Consider the following 20,012-nt stretch of genomic DNA (forward strand, 5'->3'; position numbering starts at 1 on the left):
GGACCCTGTTCAGGCGGGATTGGGGATCCCTGGGGGCAGATCCCAGGATCCCAGTGCTGGAATTCCTGCAGGATTACCGGAACCCGCTGCTGGAGATGGAGCCCAAGGTGCTGAGCGCCCGCAAGTGCCAGGTGGTGTTTTTCCGGGTGAAGGAGATTCTGCAGTGCCACTCCATGTTCCAGATCGCCCTGGCTTCGCGTGTGGCTGAGTGGGATTCCAACGAGAAGATTGGGGACCTCTTTGTGGCCTCGGTACCGGGAAATCTGGGAATTGCCCCCAGATCCCCCTGGGATCCCAGCAAAAAACAGGAATCAGCCCCAAATCTCCCTGGGATCCCAGCACAAAATGAGATTGCCCCCAGGTGCCCATGGATTCCATCAAAAACTGGGAATTGCCCCTAAAATCCTCCTGGGATCCCACAGGGATGGGTGAAGGATAGGAGTGGTGGGACACCCCCAACACCCCACGTTTTCCTCACCCCATTTTTTGGGGATCCTCCCACCATTCCTGCTCTCCCGTCCTCTCCCAGTTCTCCAAGTCCGTGGTGCTACACTTGTGCCTTCAGCAGAAGGAAAATTGGGAATCAGCACCAAACCTCCCCTGGAACCTCATCGGAGATTGGGAATCACCCCCAGAGCTGCCCTGGGATCCCACAGGGATGGGAGGAGGATCGGGTGGTGGGGCACCCCCAGCTCTTTCCCCACCCTGTTTTTTGGGAATCCCCAACACCATTCCCGCTCTCCCGTTTTTCTCAGGAAAAACTGGGAATCACCCCCAAACCTCCCTTGGGATCCCAGCAGGGATGGGTAGAGGATTGGAGTGATGGAGCCCCAACCTGGGACACCCCCAGCTCTTTCCCCACCCCGTTTTTTGGGAATCCCCCCACCATTCCCGCTCTCCCATCCTCTCCCAGTTCTCCAAGTCCATGGTGCTGGACGTCTACAGCGACTACGTCAACAACTTCACCATGGCCATGTCCCTGATCAAGAAGGCCTGTCTGACCAAACCTGCCTTCCTGGACTTCCTCAAGGTCAGGGTTTTCCCAAAATTCCCTTTGTTGATGGCATTTCCCAAAACCTCGTTCTTACGGCATTTCCTCAAAATCCCTTTTTATATGGCATTTCCCAAAATCCCCCTGTTCTTATGGTATTTTCCAAAAATCCCTTTTTTAATGGCATTTCCCAAAAATGCCTGTTCTTATGGCATTTCCCAAAATCCCTTTTTCAATGGTGTTTCCCAAAAATGCCCATTCTTATGGCATTTCCCAAAATCCCTTTTTCAATGGTGTTTCCCAAAAATCCTTTTTTTAATGGCACTTCCCAAAACCCCCTGTTTTTATGGCATTTCCCAAAGATCCATTTTATTGTGGCATTTCCCAAAAATCCCCTTTTTAATAGCATTTCACCAAAAATTCCCTTTCTTTATGGCATTTCCCAAACCCCCCATTCTTACGGCATTTCTCCAAATCCCTTTTCTATGGCATTTCTCAAAAATCCCCATTTTTAAGGCATTTCCCAAAAACTGCCATTCCTACACCATTTCCCAAAGTTCCTTTGTTTATGGCATTTCCCCAAAATCCCTTCTTTTGTGACGTTTCCCAAAAATCCCATTTTTTATGGCGTTTCCCAACCCCGTTTTTGTGGGGTTTCAGAAGCGGCAGATGGCCAGCGCCGACCGCGTCACGCTCTACGGGCTGATGGTGAAGCCCATCCAGAGGTTCCCCCAGTTCATCCTGCTCCTGCAGGTGAGCCAAGGGAGCCGCTCTGCTGGACACAGGGAGGGTCTGCAGGACACCGGGAGGGTCTGCAGGACACCGGGAGGGTCTGCTGGACACAGGGAGAGTCTGCTGGACACCAGGGAGGGTCTGCTGGACACTAGGGAGGGTCTGCTGGACACAGGGAGGGTCTGCAGGACACCGGGAGGGTCTGCTGTACACCAGGGAGGGTCTGCTGGACACTAGGGAGGGTCTGCTGTACACCAGGGAGGGTCTGCTGGACACCAGGGAGGGTCTGCTGGACACAGGGAGAGTCTGCTGGACACCAGGGAGGGTCTGCTGGACACTAGGGAGGGTCTGCTGGACACCAGGGAGGGTTTGCTGGACACAGGGAGGGTTTGCTGGACACCGGGGAGGGTCTGCTGGACACAGGGAGGGTCTGCTGGACACCAGGGAGGGTCTGCTGGACACAGGGAGGGTCTGCTGGACACCAGGGAGGGTCTGCTGGACACCGGGGAGGGTTTGCTGGACACAGGGAGGGTTTGCTGGACACCGGGGAGGGTCTGCTGGACACCGGGGAGGGTCTGCTGGACACTAGGGAGGGTCTGCTGGACACAGGGAGGGTCTGCTGTACACCAGGGAGGGTCTGCTGAACACTAGGGAGGGTTTGCTGGACACTAGGGAGGGTCTGCTGGACACCAGGAAGGGTCTGCTGGACACAGGGAGGGTTTGCTGAACAACAGGGAGAGTCTGCAGGACACCGTGGAGGGTCTGCTGGACACCAGGGAGAGTCTGCTGGACACTGGGAGGGTCTGCAGGACACCGGGGAGGGTCTGGAGAAGGTTTTGGAGGTTCTGGAGCACCTTGGAGAGGGTCTGGAGAAGGTGTTTGGAGATTTTGAAGAAGGGTTTTTTTTAGGTTCTGCAGAAGGTTTCTGGGAGCTTTTGGAAAAGGTTTTTGGGTGGTTCTGGAGAACATTTTGGGGAGGTTCTGGAGAAGGATTGGGGAGGTTCTGGAGAAGGTTTTTGGGAAGCTCTAGAGAAGGTTTTGATGAGGTTCTGGAGAAAGTTTTGGGGCAGTTCTGGAGAAGATTTTTGGAGACTTTGTAGGTTTTATTTTTTAGGTTCTGGAGAAGACTTTTGGGAGCTCTTGTAGAAGGTTTCAGGGAGGTTCTGGAGAAGGTTTTGAGGAGGTTCTGGAGAACATTTTGGGGAAATTCAGGAGAAGGATTTAAGGAGCTTTTGGAAAAGTTTTTGGGAGGTTCTGGAGAAGGTTTTCAGAGGTATTGTAGGTTTTGATGAGGTTCTAGAGAAGGTTTCAGGGAACTTTTGGAGGTGGTTTTGGAAAAGGTTTTTGAGTGGTTCTGGAGAAGGTTTTGGGAGGTTCTGGAGAAGGGTTGAGGGAGATTTTGGAGGTGGTGTCAGGGAGGTTCTGGAGAAAAATTTTTGGAGGTTCTGGAGTACATTTTGGAGAGGTTCTAGAGAAGGTTTTCGGGAGGTTCTGGAGAAAGTTTTGGGAGATTCCAAAGAAGGATTGGGAAGGTTCTGGAGAACGTTGTGAGAGGTTATGGGCAAGGTTGCCGAGGTCCTGGAGATGATTGGGGAGGTTCTGGAGAAGATTCTGGGAAGTTCTGCAGAGGGTTTCAGGGAACTTTTGGAGAAAGCTTTTGGGAGGTTCTGGAGAAGGTTTTGGGAAGTTCTAGAAAAGGTTTTTGGGAGGTTCTGGGGAAAGATTGGGGAGGTTCTGGAGAAGGTTTTTGGGGAGGTTCTGGAGAAGGTTTCAGGGAGGCTCTGGAGAAGGTATGGGGAAGTTCTAGACAAGGTTTTGGAGAGGTTCTGGGGGAATGATTGGGGAGATTCTGGAGAAGGTTTTGGGTCAGTCCTGGAGACAGACTGGGGACGTTCTGTAGCAGCAGTTCTTTGGGAGCTTCAGGACAGGGACATGCTTTGGTGTGAACACCCTGATTGGATTTTTGGATCCACCCACGGCTCGCCCTCCAAACCCCAGTGCTGGCAGCTCCGAGAGCATTGCCGTGGCGCTGCCCCAGGCAGGGCGGGTGTCCTGGGGCCATGCCCATGCCTGGTGTGTCCCTGTCCCAGGACATGCTGAAGAACACCCCGCGCGGCCACGCCGACCGCTTGTCGCTGCAGCTGGCGCTGACCGAGCTGGAGACGCTGGCCGAGAAGCTCAACGAGCAGAAGCGCTTGGCCGACCAGGTGGCCGAGATGCAGCAGCTCAGCAAGAGCATCAGCGACCGCAGCAGCCTCAACAAGGTGGGGGATCCTTGTTTTCCTCATCCTCCTCACCTTCGTCCTCATCCTTATCCTCCTTCTCATCATCCGCATTTCATCCTCAGCCCTATCCTCCTCCTTGTCTTCATCCACCTCATCCTCCTCATCCTCCTTCTCATCTTCATCCTCAGCCTTATCCTCCTTCTTGTCCTCATCCACCTCATGCTCCTCATCCTCCTCATCCTCCTCATCCTCCTCCTCACCTCATCTTCCTCATCCCCCTAATATTCAGCATCCTCATCCTCCTCCAGAAATCCTTCTCCTTCTCCTTCTCCTTCTCCTTCTCCTTCTCCTTCTCCTTCTCCTTCTCCTTCTCCTTCTCCTTCTCCTTCTCCTTCTCCTTCTCCTTCTCCTTTTCCTTCTCCTTCTCCTTCTCCTTCTCATCCTCCTCCTCATCCTCCTCCTCATCCTCCTCATCCTCCTCAGAGGGATTTGGAGCTGCTGGGTGGGATTTGTGGCTCCCTCTCCACATTGGGTTTTTTGGAATTCAGGATCCCTTTTTGCTCCCAGAGGATGTTGATCCAAACCAAGCCTTGAGGGTGGAATTTGGGAATTCCTCCCCAAAGATCTGCTGGATTTGGATTTGGAGTTTCCTCTCCATGTCAGGGTCTCTCCAGGTTCTGGAGAAAGTTTTTGGGAGGTTCTGGAGGAGGTTTGGGGACTTTTGGAGAAGGTTTTGGGAAGTTGTGGAGAAGGTTTTTGGGAGTTTTTGGAAAGGGTTTGGGAGGTTCTGGAGAAGGTTTTGGAGTTTTTGAAAAAGGGTTGAGGGTGTTTGCAGGAGATTTATGGGAGGATCTGGAGATGTTTTTTGGGAGGATCTGGAGAAAATTTTGGAAGGCTTTGCAGAAGGATTGGGGAGATTCTGGAGGACATTTGGGAGCTTTTGGAGAAGGTTTTGGGAGGCTCTGGAAAAGGTCTTTGGGAGGTTCTTGAGAAGGTTGGGGAGGTTGAGGAGAAGATTTTGGAAGCTCTGGAGGAGGTCTGGGACTTTTTGGAGAAGCTTTAATTTTGGACAACGTTGGCAATTGGTGATTCCAGCTCTGGGGTGAGATTGGATGCTGTGGGGTGGGATGGGATTGGCTCCAGGGTGGGATTGGCTGCTCCGGGATGGGATTAGATTGGCTGCCCTGGGGTGGGATTAGATTGGCTGCCCTGGGGTGGGATTAGATTGGCTGCTCCGGGGTGGAATTGTCTCTGGGGTGGGATTGTCTCCGGGTTAGGATTGGCTCCAGGGTGGGGTCTCCAGGCTGGCCTCAGCGGCCGGGGCTGTCCCACAGGTGCTGAGCTCGGGGCAGCGGCAGCTGCTGCTGTGTGAGACGCTGACGGAGACGGTGTACGGGGACCGCGGGCAGCTGCTCAAGTCCAAGGAGAGGAAAGTGTTCCTGCTCAGCGACCTCCTGGTCTGCGCCAACGTCAACTTCAGGTACGGCCGGGAACCGCTGGGCCTGGGGCCTGCTGGGCAGCTCAGCTCATCCTCATCCTCATCCTGCTCATCCTCGTCCTCATCCTTGTCCTCCTTCTCATCCTCCTCATCCTCATCTTCATCATCCTCGCCCTCCTCATACTCATCCTCATCCTCATCCTCCTTGTCCTCATCCTCCTCCTCATCTTTGTCATCCTTATCTTCCTCCTACTCATCCTCATCTTCCTTGTACTCCTCCTCTTCCTCCCCCTCCTCATCTTCCTTGTCCTCCCCTTCCTCCTCATCTTCCTCCTCATTCTTCTCCTCCTCATCTTTATTGTCCTTATCATCCTCATCTTCCTCCCTGTCCTCCTCCTCTTCATCCTCCTCCTCCTCACCTTCCTCCTTATCCTTCTCACCCTCCACACCCTCCTCATCCTCATCCTCCTTCTCATTCCCATCCTCTTGATCCTCCTCCTTGTCTTCCTCATCTTCATTTTTGGCAGGAATTCCATGGAGTTTGGTGTTTTTAGGGGAAATCCCATCTAGTTTGTGGTTTATGGTGGGAATCCCATCAAATGTGGTGTTTTTGGAGGGAAACCTCATCAAGTGTGGGATTTTTGGGGGAAATCCCATTGAGTTGGGGGTTTTTGGGAGAATTCCTATTAAGGTTGAGTTTTTTTGGGGGGATCACCTCCAGTTTGGGGTTTTTATGGTGAATCCCATCAAGTTTAGGGTTTAGCTGCCCACCTTTCCCCCTCCCTGCTGCTGTGGGGTCTTGGAGACGTTGCAGGGTTGGGAACAGGGTGGAATTGGCAGAATTTGACTCAGCCAGGCAGGAAAACCTCCCCAGATTCCCCAAATCCCACTGAATCCCTCCTTTTCCCCCTCCAGGCCGGTGCCCACAGGGTAGGTGCTGGGCGTGCTGTGCTGTGTCGTGTGCCCCACACTTGGGGGTTCCTGCATGGGGTGCTCAGTTTGCAGGACACTTTTTTTTGTGGGAAATTTCAGGAGTTTTTGGGGAAATCCAGGCTTTTCTTGACCTGAAATTCTTGCCTTGGCAGAGGCCAGCTGGAAATCAGCAGCTCCACATTTGGGGCTTCTTGCACGGTGTGGGATGCCTGACTTGCAGGACACTTTTTTTTTTTTGGTGAGGGGGGAAATTTGGATTTCTTTTTTTTGGAAAATCTGGGGGATTTTTGGGAAAATCCAGATTTTTCTTGACCTGGAACTCTTGCCTTGGCAAAGGCCAGCTGGAAATCAGCAGCCCCATATTTGGGGGGTCTTGCATGGGGTGTTTGGCTTGCAGGATACTTTTGAGGTTTTTTTGGAAAATTTGTGTGGTTTTGTTTTTTTTGAAAAATCCAGGAGATTTTTTGGGAAATCCAGACTTTTCTTGGGAAAATCCAGGTTTTTGAGGAGAATCCAGGCTTTCCTTGACCTGGAATTCTTGCCTTGGCATAGGCCAGCTAGAAATGAGCAGCCCCACATTTGGGGGCTCCTGCATGGTGTGGGGTGCCTGACTTGCAGGACACTTTTTTTTGGTGGGAAAATCCAAGAGGTTTTTTTTGAAAATCCAGGGTTTTCTTGAGCTGGAACTCTTGCCTTGGCAGAGGCCAGCTGGGAAATCAGCAGCCCCACATTTGGGGGTTCCTGCATGGGGTGCTCGTTATGCAGGATTTTTCGGAGGAAAATCTGGGTGGTTTTTCTGGGGGAAAACCCGGGTTTTTTGGGAAAATCCAGGGACTTTCCTTGACCTGGAACTCTTGCCTTGGCCAAGACCAGCTGGAAATCAGCAGCTGACATTGGGGATTCCTGCACAGTGTGGGGTGCTTGGCTTGCAGGACGCACTTTTTTTTGTTCTGGGAAAATCCGGGTGGGGTTTTTTGGGAAAATCTGGGTTTTTTGGGAAAATTTGGGGCTTTCCTTGACCTGGAACTCTTGCCTTGGCAGAGGCCAGCTGGAAATCAGCAGCCTGGTGCCGCTGGGCCCCAAGTACGTGCTGAAGTGGAGCACGGCCCTCCCGCAGGTGCAGGTGGTGGAGGTGGGGCAGGACAGCGGGGCCGGTGACAAGGACGGAACGGCCGCAGCCAACGCCGGGCCCCGCCGGCACGCGCCCGCCGGGCAGGCCGCCCACAGTGAGCCCCGGGATAGGGGACTGGGGGGCCTTGGGGGCTTGGCAGGTTTTAGGAGATCTGGGGCATTTTGGGGGACTTGGGGGTTTTAGGGGTTTTGGGGGTTTTCAGGGATTTGGGGGGGGTTTGGGAGGTTTGGGGGATTTGGGGGGGGTTTGGGAGGTTTGGGGGATTTGGGGGGTTTTAGGGGATTTGGGGGGGTTGGGAGGTTTTAGGGAATTTAGGGGATTTGAGGGGTTTAGAGGATTTGAGGGGTTTTGGGGTATTTGGGAATTTTTAGGGGATTTGGGGGGGTTTGGGGGTTCTGGGGGGTTTGGGAGGATTGAGGGGTTTTACGGGGTTTGAGAAGATTTGGATGACTTGGCCGTTTTAGGGGGTTTGGGGGTTTTAGAGGATTTGGGGTGATTTGAGGGGTTTTAGGCGGTTTGGGGGTTTTAGAGCATTTCACTGTTCTGGGAGGTGGTGGAGTCATGGATGCCGAACTCCAGCCTCATTCCTGGGAGGAGAAGCTCCCTGGCCTCGGATTTGTGCGTTTTTAGGGATTTCACTGCTCTTGGGGGTGGTGGAATCACGGACACAGCACTTGGAGCCTCATTCCCCTCAGGAGAACATCCCTGGGCTGGGATCTGGGGGGGTTTAGGAGATTTGGAGGGTTTTGGAGGATTTGGGGGGTTTTAGGGGGTTTCACCACTCTGGGAAAGGATGAAGTCGTGGATGTGGTGCTCCAGCCTCAGTCCTGGCAGGAGAACCTCCATGTGTGAGGATTTTGGGGTTTGAGGGGATTTCAGTGCTCTGGGAGTCACCATCCCTGGGGATGTGTGAGGAGCAGCAGAGGCGGCACTCGGGACTGTCCCTGGTGGTGTCGGGTCCCGGGCTGGGCTCCATCCCGGCGTCCCCCCTAGCCTGGTGGATCCTGTGCTCCTAAAACCCTGAAATCCCGTTTTCTCCCCCCAAAGACAAGGTGTACCTGGGCCCCCCCCGGCTGTTCCAGGAGCTGCAGGACCTGCAGAAGGACCTGGCGGTGGTGGAGCAGATCACACTGCTCGTCAGCACCCTGCACGGCACCTACCAGGTACCGCCCGCGCCGCCGGGACCGCCGGGAATCACCGGGAATCCCCGGGAGAGCCGGCGGTGATCCCGGCCCCGTGGGACCGTTCCCCGTGTTCTCCAGAACCTGAACATGACGGTGGCACAGGACTGGTGCCTGGCCCTGCAGAGGATGATGAAGGTGAAGGAGGAGGAGATCCACTCGGCCAACAAGTGCCGCTTGCGGCTGCTGCTCCCCGGGAAACCAGACAAGTGAGAGCGGGAATGGTCTGGGGTGGAGGAGGAGGAGGAGGATGGTGATGAGGAGGAAGATGAAAAGGAAGAGGATGAGGAAGAGGAGGATGAAGAGAAAGAGGAAGAGGAGGACAATGAAGAGCAGGATGAAGATGAGGATGGGGAGGAGGATGACAAGGATGATGAGAAGGAGGATGAGGAAGAGGAGGAGGTTGAGGAGGAGGAACAGAAGGGGGAGGAGGGGGTGAGGAGGAGAAGGAGGAGGATGAAGATGATAAGGATGGGGATGAGGAGGAAGAGGAGGAGGATGACAGGGATTATGAGGATGAGAAGAATGATGAGGAGGAGGATGAGGAGGAAGAGGAGGAGGAGGGTGAGGAAGAGAAGGAGGATGAGGAGTATGAAGATTATGAGGAGGATGACGATGATGAGGAGGAGGAAGTGGAGGACAAGGATGAAGAATAAGAGGAGGATTATGAGGAGAATATGGATGAGGAGGAGGATGACGATAATGATGAGGAGGAGGGTGAGGAGGATGGGGATGAGGATGAGGAAGATGATGAGGAGGATGGTGATGAGGAGGAGAAGGAGGAGGAGGAGAAAGAGAAGGAAGGTGAGGATGACAATGGTCAGGATGAGGATGATGATGAGGAGAAGAGTCAGGTGGAGAAGGGTGATGATGAGGATGACGGGGATGATGAGGGTGAAGGTGAGGCTGAAGGTGTCCTGCAGGTCGGGGCGCCCCATCAGTGTCATGGTGGTGTTCATCACGCCCAGCCCCCTGAGCAAGATCTCCTGGGTGAACCGGCTGCACCTGGCCAAGATCGGCCTGCGTGAGTCCTGCTGCTCCGGAAAACCGGGAATGAGGGGCGGGAGGGGGGCTGGGATGGGCTGGGGAAGGGTTTTGGAAAGTTTTGGAGAAGGTCTGGGAGGTTTTGGAAAAAGGTTAGGGAGATTCAGGATGTGAGAGGCTTTGGGGAAGGTTTCGGAGCTTCTGGAGAAAGTTTGGGAATTTTTGGAGAAGGTTGGGAGGTTCTAGACGTTTGGGGAGGTTCTGGAGAAGGTTTGGAAGGTTTTTCAGAAAAGGTTTGGGATGTTCTGGGGAGGTTTTGGGAGGCTTTGGATGATGTTGGGGAGGTTTTGGGGAAGGTTCTGGAGAAGGTTTGGGAGGTCTGGAGAAAGTTTGGGAGTTTATGGAGAAGGTTTGGGAATTTTTGGAGAAGGTTGGGGAGGTTCTGGAGGTTTGGGAAGTTGTGGAAGAGGTTGGGGAGGTTTGGGAAGTTTTGGGGAAGTTTGAGGAATGTTGAGGACATTCTGGAGGTTTGGGGAGGTTCTGGAGAAGGTTTGGAAGGTTTTTGGAAAAGGCTTGGGAGATTTGGGAAAGGTTTGGGAGGCTGTGGACATTGTTGGGGAGGTTTTGGGGGAGGTTGGGGAAGATCTTGGGAAGGTTTGGGGAGGTGTTCTGCAGGAGGTTTGGGAGAAGATTTTTGGAAGTTTTTGGAGAACGTTTGGGTGGTTTTGGAGGATATTTGGGAGCTTCTGGGGAAGGTCTGGGAGTTTTTGAAGGAGATTGGGAAGGTTTTGGAGGAAATTTGGGAGCTTTTGGAGTTGGGGGAATTTTGGGAAGGTTTTGGAGGAGCTTGGAGAGGTTTGGAGAGTTTCTGTGAGTTTGGAAGCTTTTGGAGAAGCTTTGGGAGCTTTTGGAGAAGGTTTTGGGGAAGGTTAAGGAAGTTCTGGGAGTTTGGGAGGTTTTGGGTGAGGTTTGGTTTTTGGTTTTTGGGATTGCTGGCATTGGCAGCTGCAGCTCCGTGTTTGGGATTTGCCGTTCCTGGCTGGAATCTCCGGGCTGGAGCCACCACCCACGGGGTTCCCGCATTCCATGCTGCCTTTTCCATGGAATGGGATGGATTTTCCATGGAAAGGGATGGATTTAGGATGATCCCCCCTTTCCTCTGTTTCCCAATCCCTGCTCCAGCCCCAAAGAACTTCCATGGAAGCAAACACCAAAAATCTGGAATTCCCTTGGAGTGCTGGACTGGAATCTTTAGGGATTCTCCAGTTTTCAGCTCTTGGGGTTTGCTTTTCCCCATGTTTTTGAAGTCTAGGATAATCCTGGGTTTTTCCCTGCCTTTTTTTTCCCTATCTGGGATAATCCTGTTTACTTTTCCCTATTTTTTTGAAACCTGTGATAATCTTGTTTTTCCCTATTTTTTTTAATCTGGGATAATCCCATTTGCTTTTTGCTATTTTTTTACAATCTGGGATAATCCCATATCCATAAACCAGAACTCCAACCCCATCCCAGTCTGATGGGAGCGAACGCATCAAGATGGAATTTTCTCCCATAAACTTGGTTTTTTGGGGATTTTTTTCCCCTGCATACAGCAACAATTCGGAGAAGGGGATGAAGCGCATCCCAAATCCACTGGATTGGGGCGGGGATGGATCCCAGAGGAGGGGTTTGGGCTGAGGGTGATCCTTGATCCTGGATTTCCGCAGGGGAGGAGAACCAGCCGGGCTGGCTCTGCCCTGACGAGGACAGGAAGAGCCGAGCTCCCTTCTGGTGTCCCATCCTGTCCTGCCACATTCCAGCCTTTTCCTCCAAAGCCTTGGATCTGCAGGTGAGAGCCGGAAAAACCCCGGATCTGGCCGGGAACGGCACAAATCCCACCCTGGAGGGGCCAGAAAAACCCCAGGTCTGGGCGGGAAAGGCACAAATCTCAGCCTGGAGGGGCTGGAAAATCCTCGGATCTGAGTGGGAAAGACACAAATCCCAGCCTGGAGGGGCTAGAAAAGGCAGGAATTGGGGCAATCCAACCTGGAAAATCGGGAATAATGACTGAATCCCACATTTTGGGGAATGTACTGACATCCTGCCTGTTTGAGATGATTTGGGTTCTCCAACCTCTTCCCCTCTGTTCCATCGTTTTGGGGAACGAAACCACAAATCCCACCCTGGAGGGGCTGGAAAAGTAGCAGGAATTGGGTCAATCCAAGAAGGAAAACCGGGAACAGAAGCTGGATCCCAAATTTTGGGGTCTGCACCAACCCCCTGCCTGTTTGGGATGATTTGGATTCTCCATCCCCTTTCCGTTTGCCTCCCTCATTTGAGGAGTAAAGGCACAAATCCCACTCTGGAGGAGCTGGAAAAGACAGGAATTAGTGCATTCCAGCCTGGAAAATCAGAAATAGCAGCTAGGCTGTGTCTGAGTCCCAAATTCCAGGTTTCCCACTGATCTCCTGCCTGTTTGGGGTGATTTGGGTTTTCCATTCCCTTCCCCTCTGATCCATCGTTTCGGGGAACAAAACCACAAATCCCAGCCTGGAGGGGCTGGAACATCCTCGGATCCAGGTGGGAAAGGCACAAATCCCACTCTGGGGAGGCTGGAAAAGTTGGTTGTGAGGGCAGGAATTGGGGCAGTCCAAGGGAGAATATCGGGAATAGCACCTGGATCCCAAATTTCAGGGTCTGCACTGACTCCCTGCCTGTGTGGGGTGATTTGGGTTCTCTATCCCTGGTTTTGGGGTGGAAAGGCACAAATCCCATCCTGGAGGGGAGAAAAAGGCAGGAATTGGTGCATTCCAAGGGGGAAATTGGGGAATTGCAGCCGGGCTGTGTCCCAATCCTGATGTTTTCGTTCCCAGCTCGGGGCTGCTGTGCACAACCCCGTCCATTCCTCACTCCTGGGGTTCTCGGCCGTCAGCACCTCCCTGCCCCAGGGATTCCTGTGGGTGAGCAAAGCCAGACCCGGGAGCTGGGGTTTGCCTTTGGGTTTGGGGTTTGAGGTTTGGGATTTGGGGTTCGGGATTTGGGGTTTGGGATTTGGGATGACTGTAGCCGGAATCCTCTTCCCAGGGATGCTCATTCCCGTTTTCCTGCAGATCAGGAGGAGGTGGAGGGGCAGGTGGAGATCTCTAAGTGGGCACAACCCTGAATGGATCCTGGCATTTGGGATCTGGGATTTGAGATTTGGGATCTAGGATTTGAGATTTGGGATCTGGGGTTTGGAATTTTGGATCTGGGATCTGGGATTTGGGATCTGGGATCTGGGATTTTGGATCTGGGATCTGGGATTTGGGATGGCTCTGGCTGGGATCCCGGGATGCTCATCCCCACTATTCCCGTGTTCCTGCAGGTGGGAGGGGGGCAGGAGGGGGCGGGCGGGCAGGTGGAGATCTTCTCCCTGAACCGCTCCGTGCCCCGAACCGTCAAATCCTTCCCGGTGCCGGCCCCGGTGCTGTGCATGGAATTCATCCCGGAGCCGCAGCCCGAGGACCCCGGAGAGCCCGGAACAGCCCCGGAGCTGGCCCCGCATGGGCCCCACCCCGCAGTGTGCCTGGGGCTGCAGGACGGCAGGTGAGATCCCAAATCCCAGCCTAGATCCCAGCTCCCATCCCAAATCCCAGCCCTGATCCCAGTGCCAGCTCTCATCCCGAATCCCAGTTCTGATCCTAAATCCCAGCTCCCATCCCAAATCCCAGCTCCAATCCCAAATCCCGGCTCCCATCCTGGCTCCCTCCTGACCGCTCTGGGGCTGATCCCGTTATTCTAGCCCCAATCCTGAATCCCAGCTCTGATCCCAAATCCTGGCCCTGATCCGGAATCCCAGCCCTGAATCCCGTCTCCCATCCTGAATCCCAGCCCTCATCCTGGCTCCCTCCCCCTGCTCTGGGGCTGATCCCATTATTCCCTCTCCTTGCTCAGGGCTGATCCCGTTATTCCCTCCCTGCTCTGGGGCTGATCCCATTATTCCCTCTCCTTGCTCAGGGCCGATCCCGTTATTCCCTCCCTGCTCTGGGGCTGATCCCGTTATTCCGGCCCTGATCCCGTTATTCCCTCCCTGCTGCTCTGGAGCTGATCCCTTTATTCCCTCTCCTCACTCGAGGCTGATCCCGTTATTCCCTCCCTGCTCTGGGCTGATCCCGTTATTCTGCCTTGATCACTTCCGGGGCTGATCCTGTTATTCCGGCCCAATCCCGTTATTCCGGCCCCATTGCTGCGGGCTGATCCCGTTATTCCAGCCCGATCCCGTTGTTCCCTGGCAGCCTGCTGGTGTATGGCAGCGTGGATTCGGGGACGCCGTGCCTGCAGCGCTGCCGGATCCCGGGATCGCCGCCCATCCTGTGCCTCCGGAACAGCCCCGAGTTCCTGCTGGCCGGGCTGCAGGACGGGAACGTGGCCGCCCTGCCCCGCAACCACGGTGAGGGTCCGGGAATGACAAGGGTTTGGGATCAGTCCCCATCTGGGATAGCCCATCGGGATTGGGATCAATCCCCATTTGGGATAATGCATCGGGAGGAATCCACATTTAGGATCAATCCCCATTTGGGTTACCCCGTTACGATAAATTCACATTTAGGATCCATATTTAGGATTTCCTGTTAGGATTGGGATAAATCTCCACACTGATATTGCATCAGGATGAATCCCAGTTTAGGATATCCCATCAGGATAAATCCATATTTAGGTTAAGATAAATCCCTATTTAGGATATTCTATTGAGATAAATTCACAGTTAGGATCCATATTTAGGATATCCTGTTGGGATTGAGATAAATCTCCACTTAGGATGTTCCATTGGGATCAATCCCAATTTGGGATATCCCTTTGGGATAAATCCACATTTAGGAAAGATCCCATTCAGGATATCCCATAGGGATAAATCCCTGTTCAGGATATCCCATTGGGATAAATCACATTTAGGATATCCCATTTAGGATAAATCTGTATTTAGGATATCCCATTGGGATAAATCCTGGTTTTCCTTTGTTTTCCCAATGTTTTCTTTCCCCTTCCCTTGGCAACCCCACAACAGGAAAATCCAATTTTCCCATGGTGGATCCAAACAAACTCGTTTTGGGGGAAAACAGTGGGAAAATGGTCCTGGAGAGGGGATGCTGCCAGATCCGGTGTGGGATGCACCAGGAGTGGGAATTGCTTTCCCAAAATTCCTGAATTTTTTTGGGTGGAAATGGCCTTGGTCCCCTCCAAAGGTGGGAGGGGACCTCCCTTTTTTCCCTGGATTTTGGGGTCGTTTTCCTGGGATTTGGCTCAGGCTGAGGTCCCATCCTGCTGCGATCCCTCTTTCCTGGATTTCCTGGATTTTCCTGGGTTGGGAAATTCCTCGTTTCCATCACTAGGGGGTGGAGAGAGCCGGGATTCCTGCGGAACTCGGGCGGGTTTCGGACAGAATTCCGGATTTTCTCCAGGAAAAGCTGCAGGAAGCAGCACCTGGCTCAATCCCCAGCCCCTGAATCCCCCTAAATTCGGAATTTTGGGATTGTGCCCATCCCCTTTCCCAAATGATGGCAACGCTGGGACCCAATTAAAGGGATTTAATTAATTTTAATTGATTGAACAGCAACCACGGGGGGGAGTTCTTAACCTCATCCCAATTTTTGGGGAGGAAGAAGCTTCCCTGGAATTGCTCCTTTTCCCTGGGAATCAGGATTTGTTGGGAGCAGGGCTTGGAGCATTCAAAAGCTCTCATCCCTGAGATCTGAGGGTTTGGATTGAAAACCATGGATTGGGAATAAAAAGAATAAAAGTCCCAATGGATTGGAGGCACTGGTGTTGGATTCATCCCGATCCAGCCGCTCCCAGATCCTCAGGATTGGGCCCGGAGGGGCCCTTCTGGAGCGAATACGTTAAAAAAAGGGAATCTGGGCTTTTCCAAGGAGCCCTCAGGGTGGAGGTGGCTGCTCCTTCCCTGCTCCAGTGCCATTTGTGGCAGGAAAAGGGAATTTTGGGAATGTTTCGGAATGACCCTCCTGGTGACCCCTGGGAGGCTTTGCTGCACCTGGAGCTTCCCAGGTGTGCAGAGTTCCATGTTTTCCCTGTTATCCCATTCCAAGTGTGCCAAGTTTTGTGTTTTCCCTGTTACCCTGTTCCAAGTGTGGAGTTCTGTGTTTTCCCTGTTATCCCATTTCAAGTGTGCTGGGCATTCCATTATTATGGATAATGGTTTTCCATTATTGCATTCCAAGTGTGGAGTTCTGTGTTTTCCCTGTTACCCCGTTCCCTGTTACCGCAATCCCCGTTATCCCATTCCCTGGTGTTTTCCCATTCCCTGTTCCCTGTTATCCCATTCTGTTATCCCATTCCCTGTTATCGTGTTGCCTTCATCCCATTCTATGTTTTGCCATTCCATGTTTTCCAGTTTCATGTTTTCCCGTTCTCTGTTATCCCATTCCTGGTTATCCATTCCCAGAGGGTTTATGGGATGTGGATGCTGCGGGTGGGGCCACGCCCTGTGCCCATTCCCTAATCCCATTCCCAGTTATCCTGTTCTCGGAAGGTTTATGGGATGCGGGATCAGTGTGGATGCTGTGGGTGGGTCATTCCCTGACCACATTCCCTGTTACCCATTCCCAGAAGGTTTATGGGATGCGAGCCTGGTACTCATTCCCTGTTACCCCATTCCCTGACCCCATTCCCTGTTATCTGTTCCCAGAGGGTTTATGGGATGTGGGCTCGGTGCGGATGCTACAGGTGGGGCCGGGCCCCGTGCGGGCGCTGCTGGTGCTGGAGGAGTCACTCTGGGCCAGCTCCCAGAACCTCGTCAGTGTCCTGGGAATGCCAGAGCTGCAGAACGAGGCACGGAACTGCAGGAACAGTGGGAACAACGGGAATGAATAGGAATAATGGGAATATCAGGATCTGGCATCGGGAATGGGGATGGGAATGGGAACCAGAATGAGGATGGGAATGGGGATGGGGAGGGGATGGGGATGGGAACGGGAATGGGAGTGGAGATGGGGATGGGAGTGGAGATGGGGATGGGGATGGGGATGGGAATGGGATCGGGAACAGGAATGGGAAGGGGAATGGGAAAAAGCTCTGGAAGGGGCTTGGAGTGGGGCTGGATTCCGTCTGGGAGGTCTGGGAGCTGAATTCGTGGTGGAGCTCTGCACTCCCAGAACAGGAATTCTGGGAATGTTGGGAATTGTGGGAATTGTTGGGAATTGTGGGAATTCTGACCATCCCAGGAATGTTGGGAATCCCTTAGCACCATTCCAAGGCACACCCTGACAGTGTGGGCGGGCTGCGGGGTGGCCTTTGCCCAGGGCTCCTCATCCAGCGGTTCCTGGGGATTGTGGGAATGTTGGGATCCCGGTAATCCCGGTACTCCTGGGCCCCCCAGCACTGTTTCGAGGCGCACCCCGAGGTCGAGGCGGCGGTGACGCTGATGGTGCGGGCGGGCAGCGGCGTGTGGATGGCCTTCGCCCAGGGCTCCTCCATCCGCCTCTTCCACACTGAGACCCGCGAGCACCTGCAGGAGATCAACGTGGCCACCAGGACCACCCTGCTGCTGCCCGGTGAGCAATTAACAGCCCTAATTAGGGTCAGTCGTTAATGATCCATGGGACTGAGGGAATGGGACCACCCTGGTGTTGCTTGGTGAGATCCTAATTAATAACTAATGAAGGTAATTAATTAATTAATGGATCCAGGGGAATTAGGAGATGGGATCTTCCTGCTGCCCAGTGAGATCCTAATTAACAGCTAATGAAGGAGATTAATGAATGGATCCAGGGGGAATTAGGGAATGGGGCAGCCCAGGGGGTCCCACCGGGATCTGTGGCCTTCCCAAGGAATGGGGCAGGGGTGGGGCTGAGCAGGAATTGTGTCCCATGTTCCCATCCCTGGATCCCGACTGTCCCCTGATCCCATCCCTGTCCCACTCCAGGTTATCCCAGCCCCATTCCCACTCCACAGCTCCATAATCCCTTCATTAGTTCTGAGCACCAGACTGGTGTAATTCCCTGGTTTTCCCCTTTTCCCTCTTTTTTTGGGCACGTCCTGATATCCTGATAATCTCTCCCATCCCTGCATTCCCGAGCTGGAGTCTTTGGATTCAATCCATTTGAACTCCTGCTCTCAAATCCTCTGGAATGTGCAGCTCCTTCATGAGCCGCAGTGCTGTGGGTTTATTGATTTCCCTGGATTTATTGATTTCCCTAGATTTATCACTTTCCCTGGATTTATCGATTTCCCTGGATTTCACTCTTTTCCTGAGTTAATCTTTCCCTGGATTTATCAATTTCCCTGGATTTATCGATTTCCCTGGATTTCGCTCTTTTCCTGAGTTAATCTTTCCCTGGATTTATCAATTTCCCTGGATTTATCTCTTTCCCAATTCCCATGAACTCCTTCCCATAAAATTCTCATTTCATGTTGGAATCTCGCTTTTCTCCCACTTTTTCTTTTCCCTCTTCTAATTCCTTTCTATTCCCAGTGCTCCCCTCTGGGTGTGGATCTGCTGGGATCTTTCTGAGGCCATTCCCTGTGGAAACCCCATGGCTGGGCGGGCGTTGGGCCGTGGGATTCTCCCTGATTCCGGCTTTTCCCACTTTTCCCACTTTTCCCATTGCAGGGCAGAAGCTTGTGCGTGTCACCAGCCTCCTGCTGTGCCAGGGCTCGCTCTGGGTGGGGACGGATCTGGGAATCATCGTCCTGCTGCCCGTACCACGCCTAGAGGGCATCCCCAAAATCACCGGTGAGCCCTGTGGAAAGATTCCCAGTTTGATTCCCATCCAGATACCACTGTTTCTGTTCCCATCCCATTGTTTCTGTTCCCAGCCCATTCCTGGATGAATCCCAGTCCATTCCCAGTCTGATTCCCATCCCAATCCTGCTGTTTCCATTCTCATCCCACTATTTCCTTTCCTAGGCCTTTCCCGGCCCTTCCCAGCCTGATCTCTCTGTTTTCCAGCCTGATCCTGGTGTTGCCATTCCCATGCGGCAGTTTCAGTTCCCAGCCCATTCCCAGCCTGTTCCCATTCTGCTGTTCCCTTTCCCATCCCACTGTTCCTGTTCCCAGCCCATTCCCGGCTGTTCCCATCCCTGTCCCACTGTTTCCGTTCCCATCCCGCTGTTTCTGTTCCCATCCCGATCCTGATCCCGCTGTTTTCCAGGGAAGGGGATGGTGTCCCTGAACGGCCATGCCGGCCCCGTGCAGTTCCTGGCGCTGGCTCTGAGCACTTTGGCCCCCGACGCGCTCCGGGCCGAGCAGGACGAGGCCGACGAGGCCGAGGAGGAGAAATCCCCGGATCCGGAGGGGCTCCCGCCACGGGAAATGCGGAAAAAAGGGATTTTGTTACAGTACCGGCTGCGCTCCACGGCCCACCTGCCCGGCCAGCTGCTCTCCGTGCGGGAGGCAGCACCAGGAACGCCGGGAACGCCGGGACACGCCGAGGAGGATGGATCCATCTACGAGCTGGCTGACGATCCCGACGTGTGGGTGCGGAGCCGGCCCTGCTCCCGGGATTCTTCCCGCAAGGAAATCTCCTCTGTGGCCATCGTCTCCGGAGGCCGCGGGTACCGGGATTTCCGGGCGGAATCTGCGCGCCGCTCCGGAGCTGCTGACAGCTCCCTGCTCATCTGGCAGCTCCCGCTGGCGCTCTGAGCCCCGCCCAGAATTCCCGAATTTCCTACCTCAGGAATCGCCTGGATTCCCGGGAGTGGCTCTGCCCTGGGCACTCAGCCACTGCAAGGAAAAAAACTGGGAAAAATGTGGGATTCTCCCCCAAACCCAGCAGATCTGGAGTTGGGAATGGCAGGATTTTCCCGGTTTCCCTGTGTGTGTGTGTGTGGATATTCCCTAGAGATAGAAATCCCTGGATTATAAATAGGCTGTACATTATTACCTGTAAAAAGAAGGAATCTGTATATATTGGGAATGCTGGGAAGAGTGGGAGCAGCTCCCGGAAAAGCAGCTCCAGCTGCAATATCCACTCCTATTCCCAACTGGGAATTTGAGGATCTTCCGTATGGAAACCCCCTGGATTTGGGAGCCAAGCCCGCTTGGCTTCCCAAGGAAAGGAAAACAGGGGGAGTGTGGAAATAAATCCCATAGGAATGGCTGTGGTTTCCTTGGTTTGTAGCTTTGGGGCTTTCCTGGGATTTGGGGTCAGCATTCCAAGGGTTCTGCTTCGCCAGGAATGCTCCAGGCTGGGGCTTGGAGCAGCCTGGGAATGCAGAAGGAATGGGATGAGCTTTAAGATGATTCCAATCCATCCTGGAATTCTGGGATTCTGATGCACCTGCCTGCAGCTGCACATCTGAAAAATCAGTTAAAAAAACAAAAAAAAATCCTCTTTTCCCACTGAGAATGGGGTGGGATGGAGGGAAAATCCACCCCTTGTCCCTCTAGTTCTGCCCTCTCCATCGGCACTGGAGAAATCCC

General features: G+C 53.4%; 1 protein-coding gene across 1 annotated transcript in view; it reads left to right on the top strand.

Annotated features, from left to right (window-relative positions):
- ARHGEF10L (Rho guanine nucleotide exchange factor 10 like) overlaps positions 1-19,689 on the top strand; it is a 29,267-nt gene extending 9,578 nt beyond the window's left edge. Inside the window, exons 10-26 of the mRNA XM_083876850.1 lie at positions 72-251; positions 914-1,030; positions 1,652-1,744; positions 3,814-3,987; positions 5,283-5,428; positions 7,361-7,545; positions 8,499-8,614; positions 8,714-8,841; positions 9,556-9,656; positions 11,323-11,444; positions 12,469-12,555; positions 12,960-13,180; positions 13,870-14,024; positions 16,278-16,420; positions 16,968-17,142; positions 18,201-18,323; positions 18,742-19,689. Of these exons, the coding sequence (XP_083732976.1) occupies positions 72-251; positions 914-1,030; positions 1,652-1,744; positions 3,814-3,987; positions 5,283-5,428; positions 7,361-7,545; positions 8,499-8,614; positions 8,714-8,841; positions 9,556-9,656; positions 11,323-11,444; positions 12,469-12,555; positions 12,960-13,180; positions 13,870-14,024; positions 16,278-16,420; positions 16,968-17,142; positions 18,201-18,323; positions 18,742-19,232 (2,757 nt within the window). The 3' untranslated portion in view covers positions 19,233-19,689. The remainder of the gene's footprint in view (positions 1-71; positions 252-913; positions 1,031-1,651; positions 1,745-3,813; positions 3,988-5,282; positions 5,429-7,360; positions 7,546-8,498; positions 8,615-8,713; positions 8,842-9,555; positions 9,657-11,322; positions 11,445-12,468; positions 12,556-12,959; positions 13,181-13,869; positions 14,025-16,277; positions 16,421-16,967; positions 17,143-18,200; positions 18,324-18,741) is intronic.
- The last annotated feature ends 323 nt before the right edge of the window (positions 19,690-20,012 follow it).

Source organism: Zosterops lateralis (genome assembly GCF_965231275.1).
Source record: "Zosterops lateralis genome assembly, chromosome: 22".
NCBI classification, from domain to species: Eukaryota; Metazoa; Chordata; class Aves; order Passeriformes; family Zosteropidae; genus Zosterops; species Zosterops lateralis.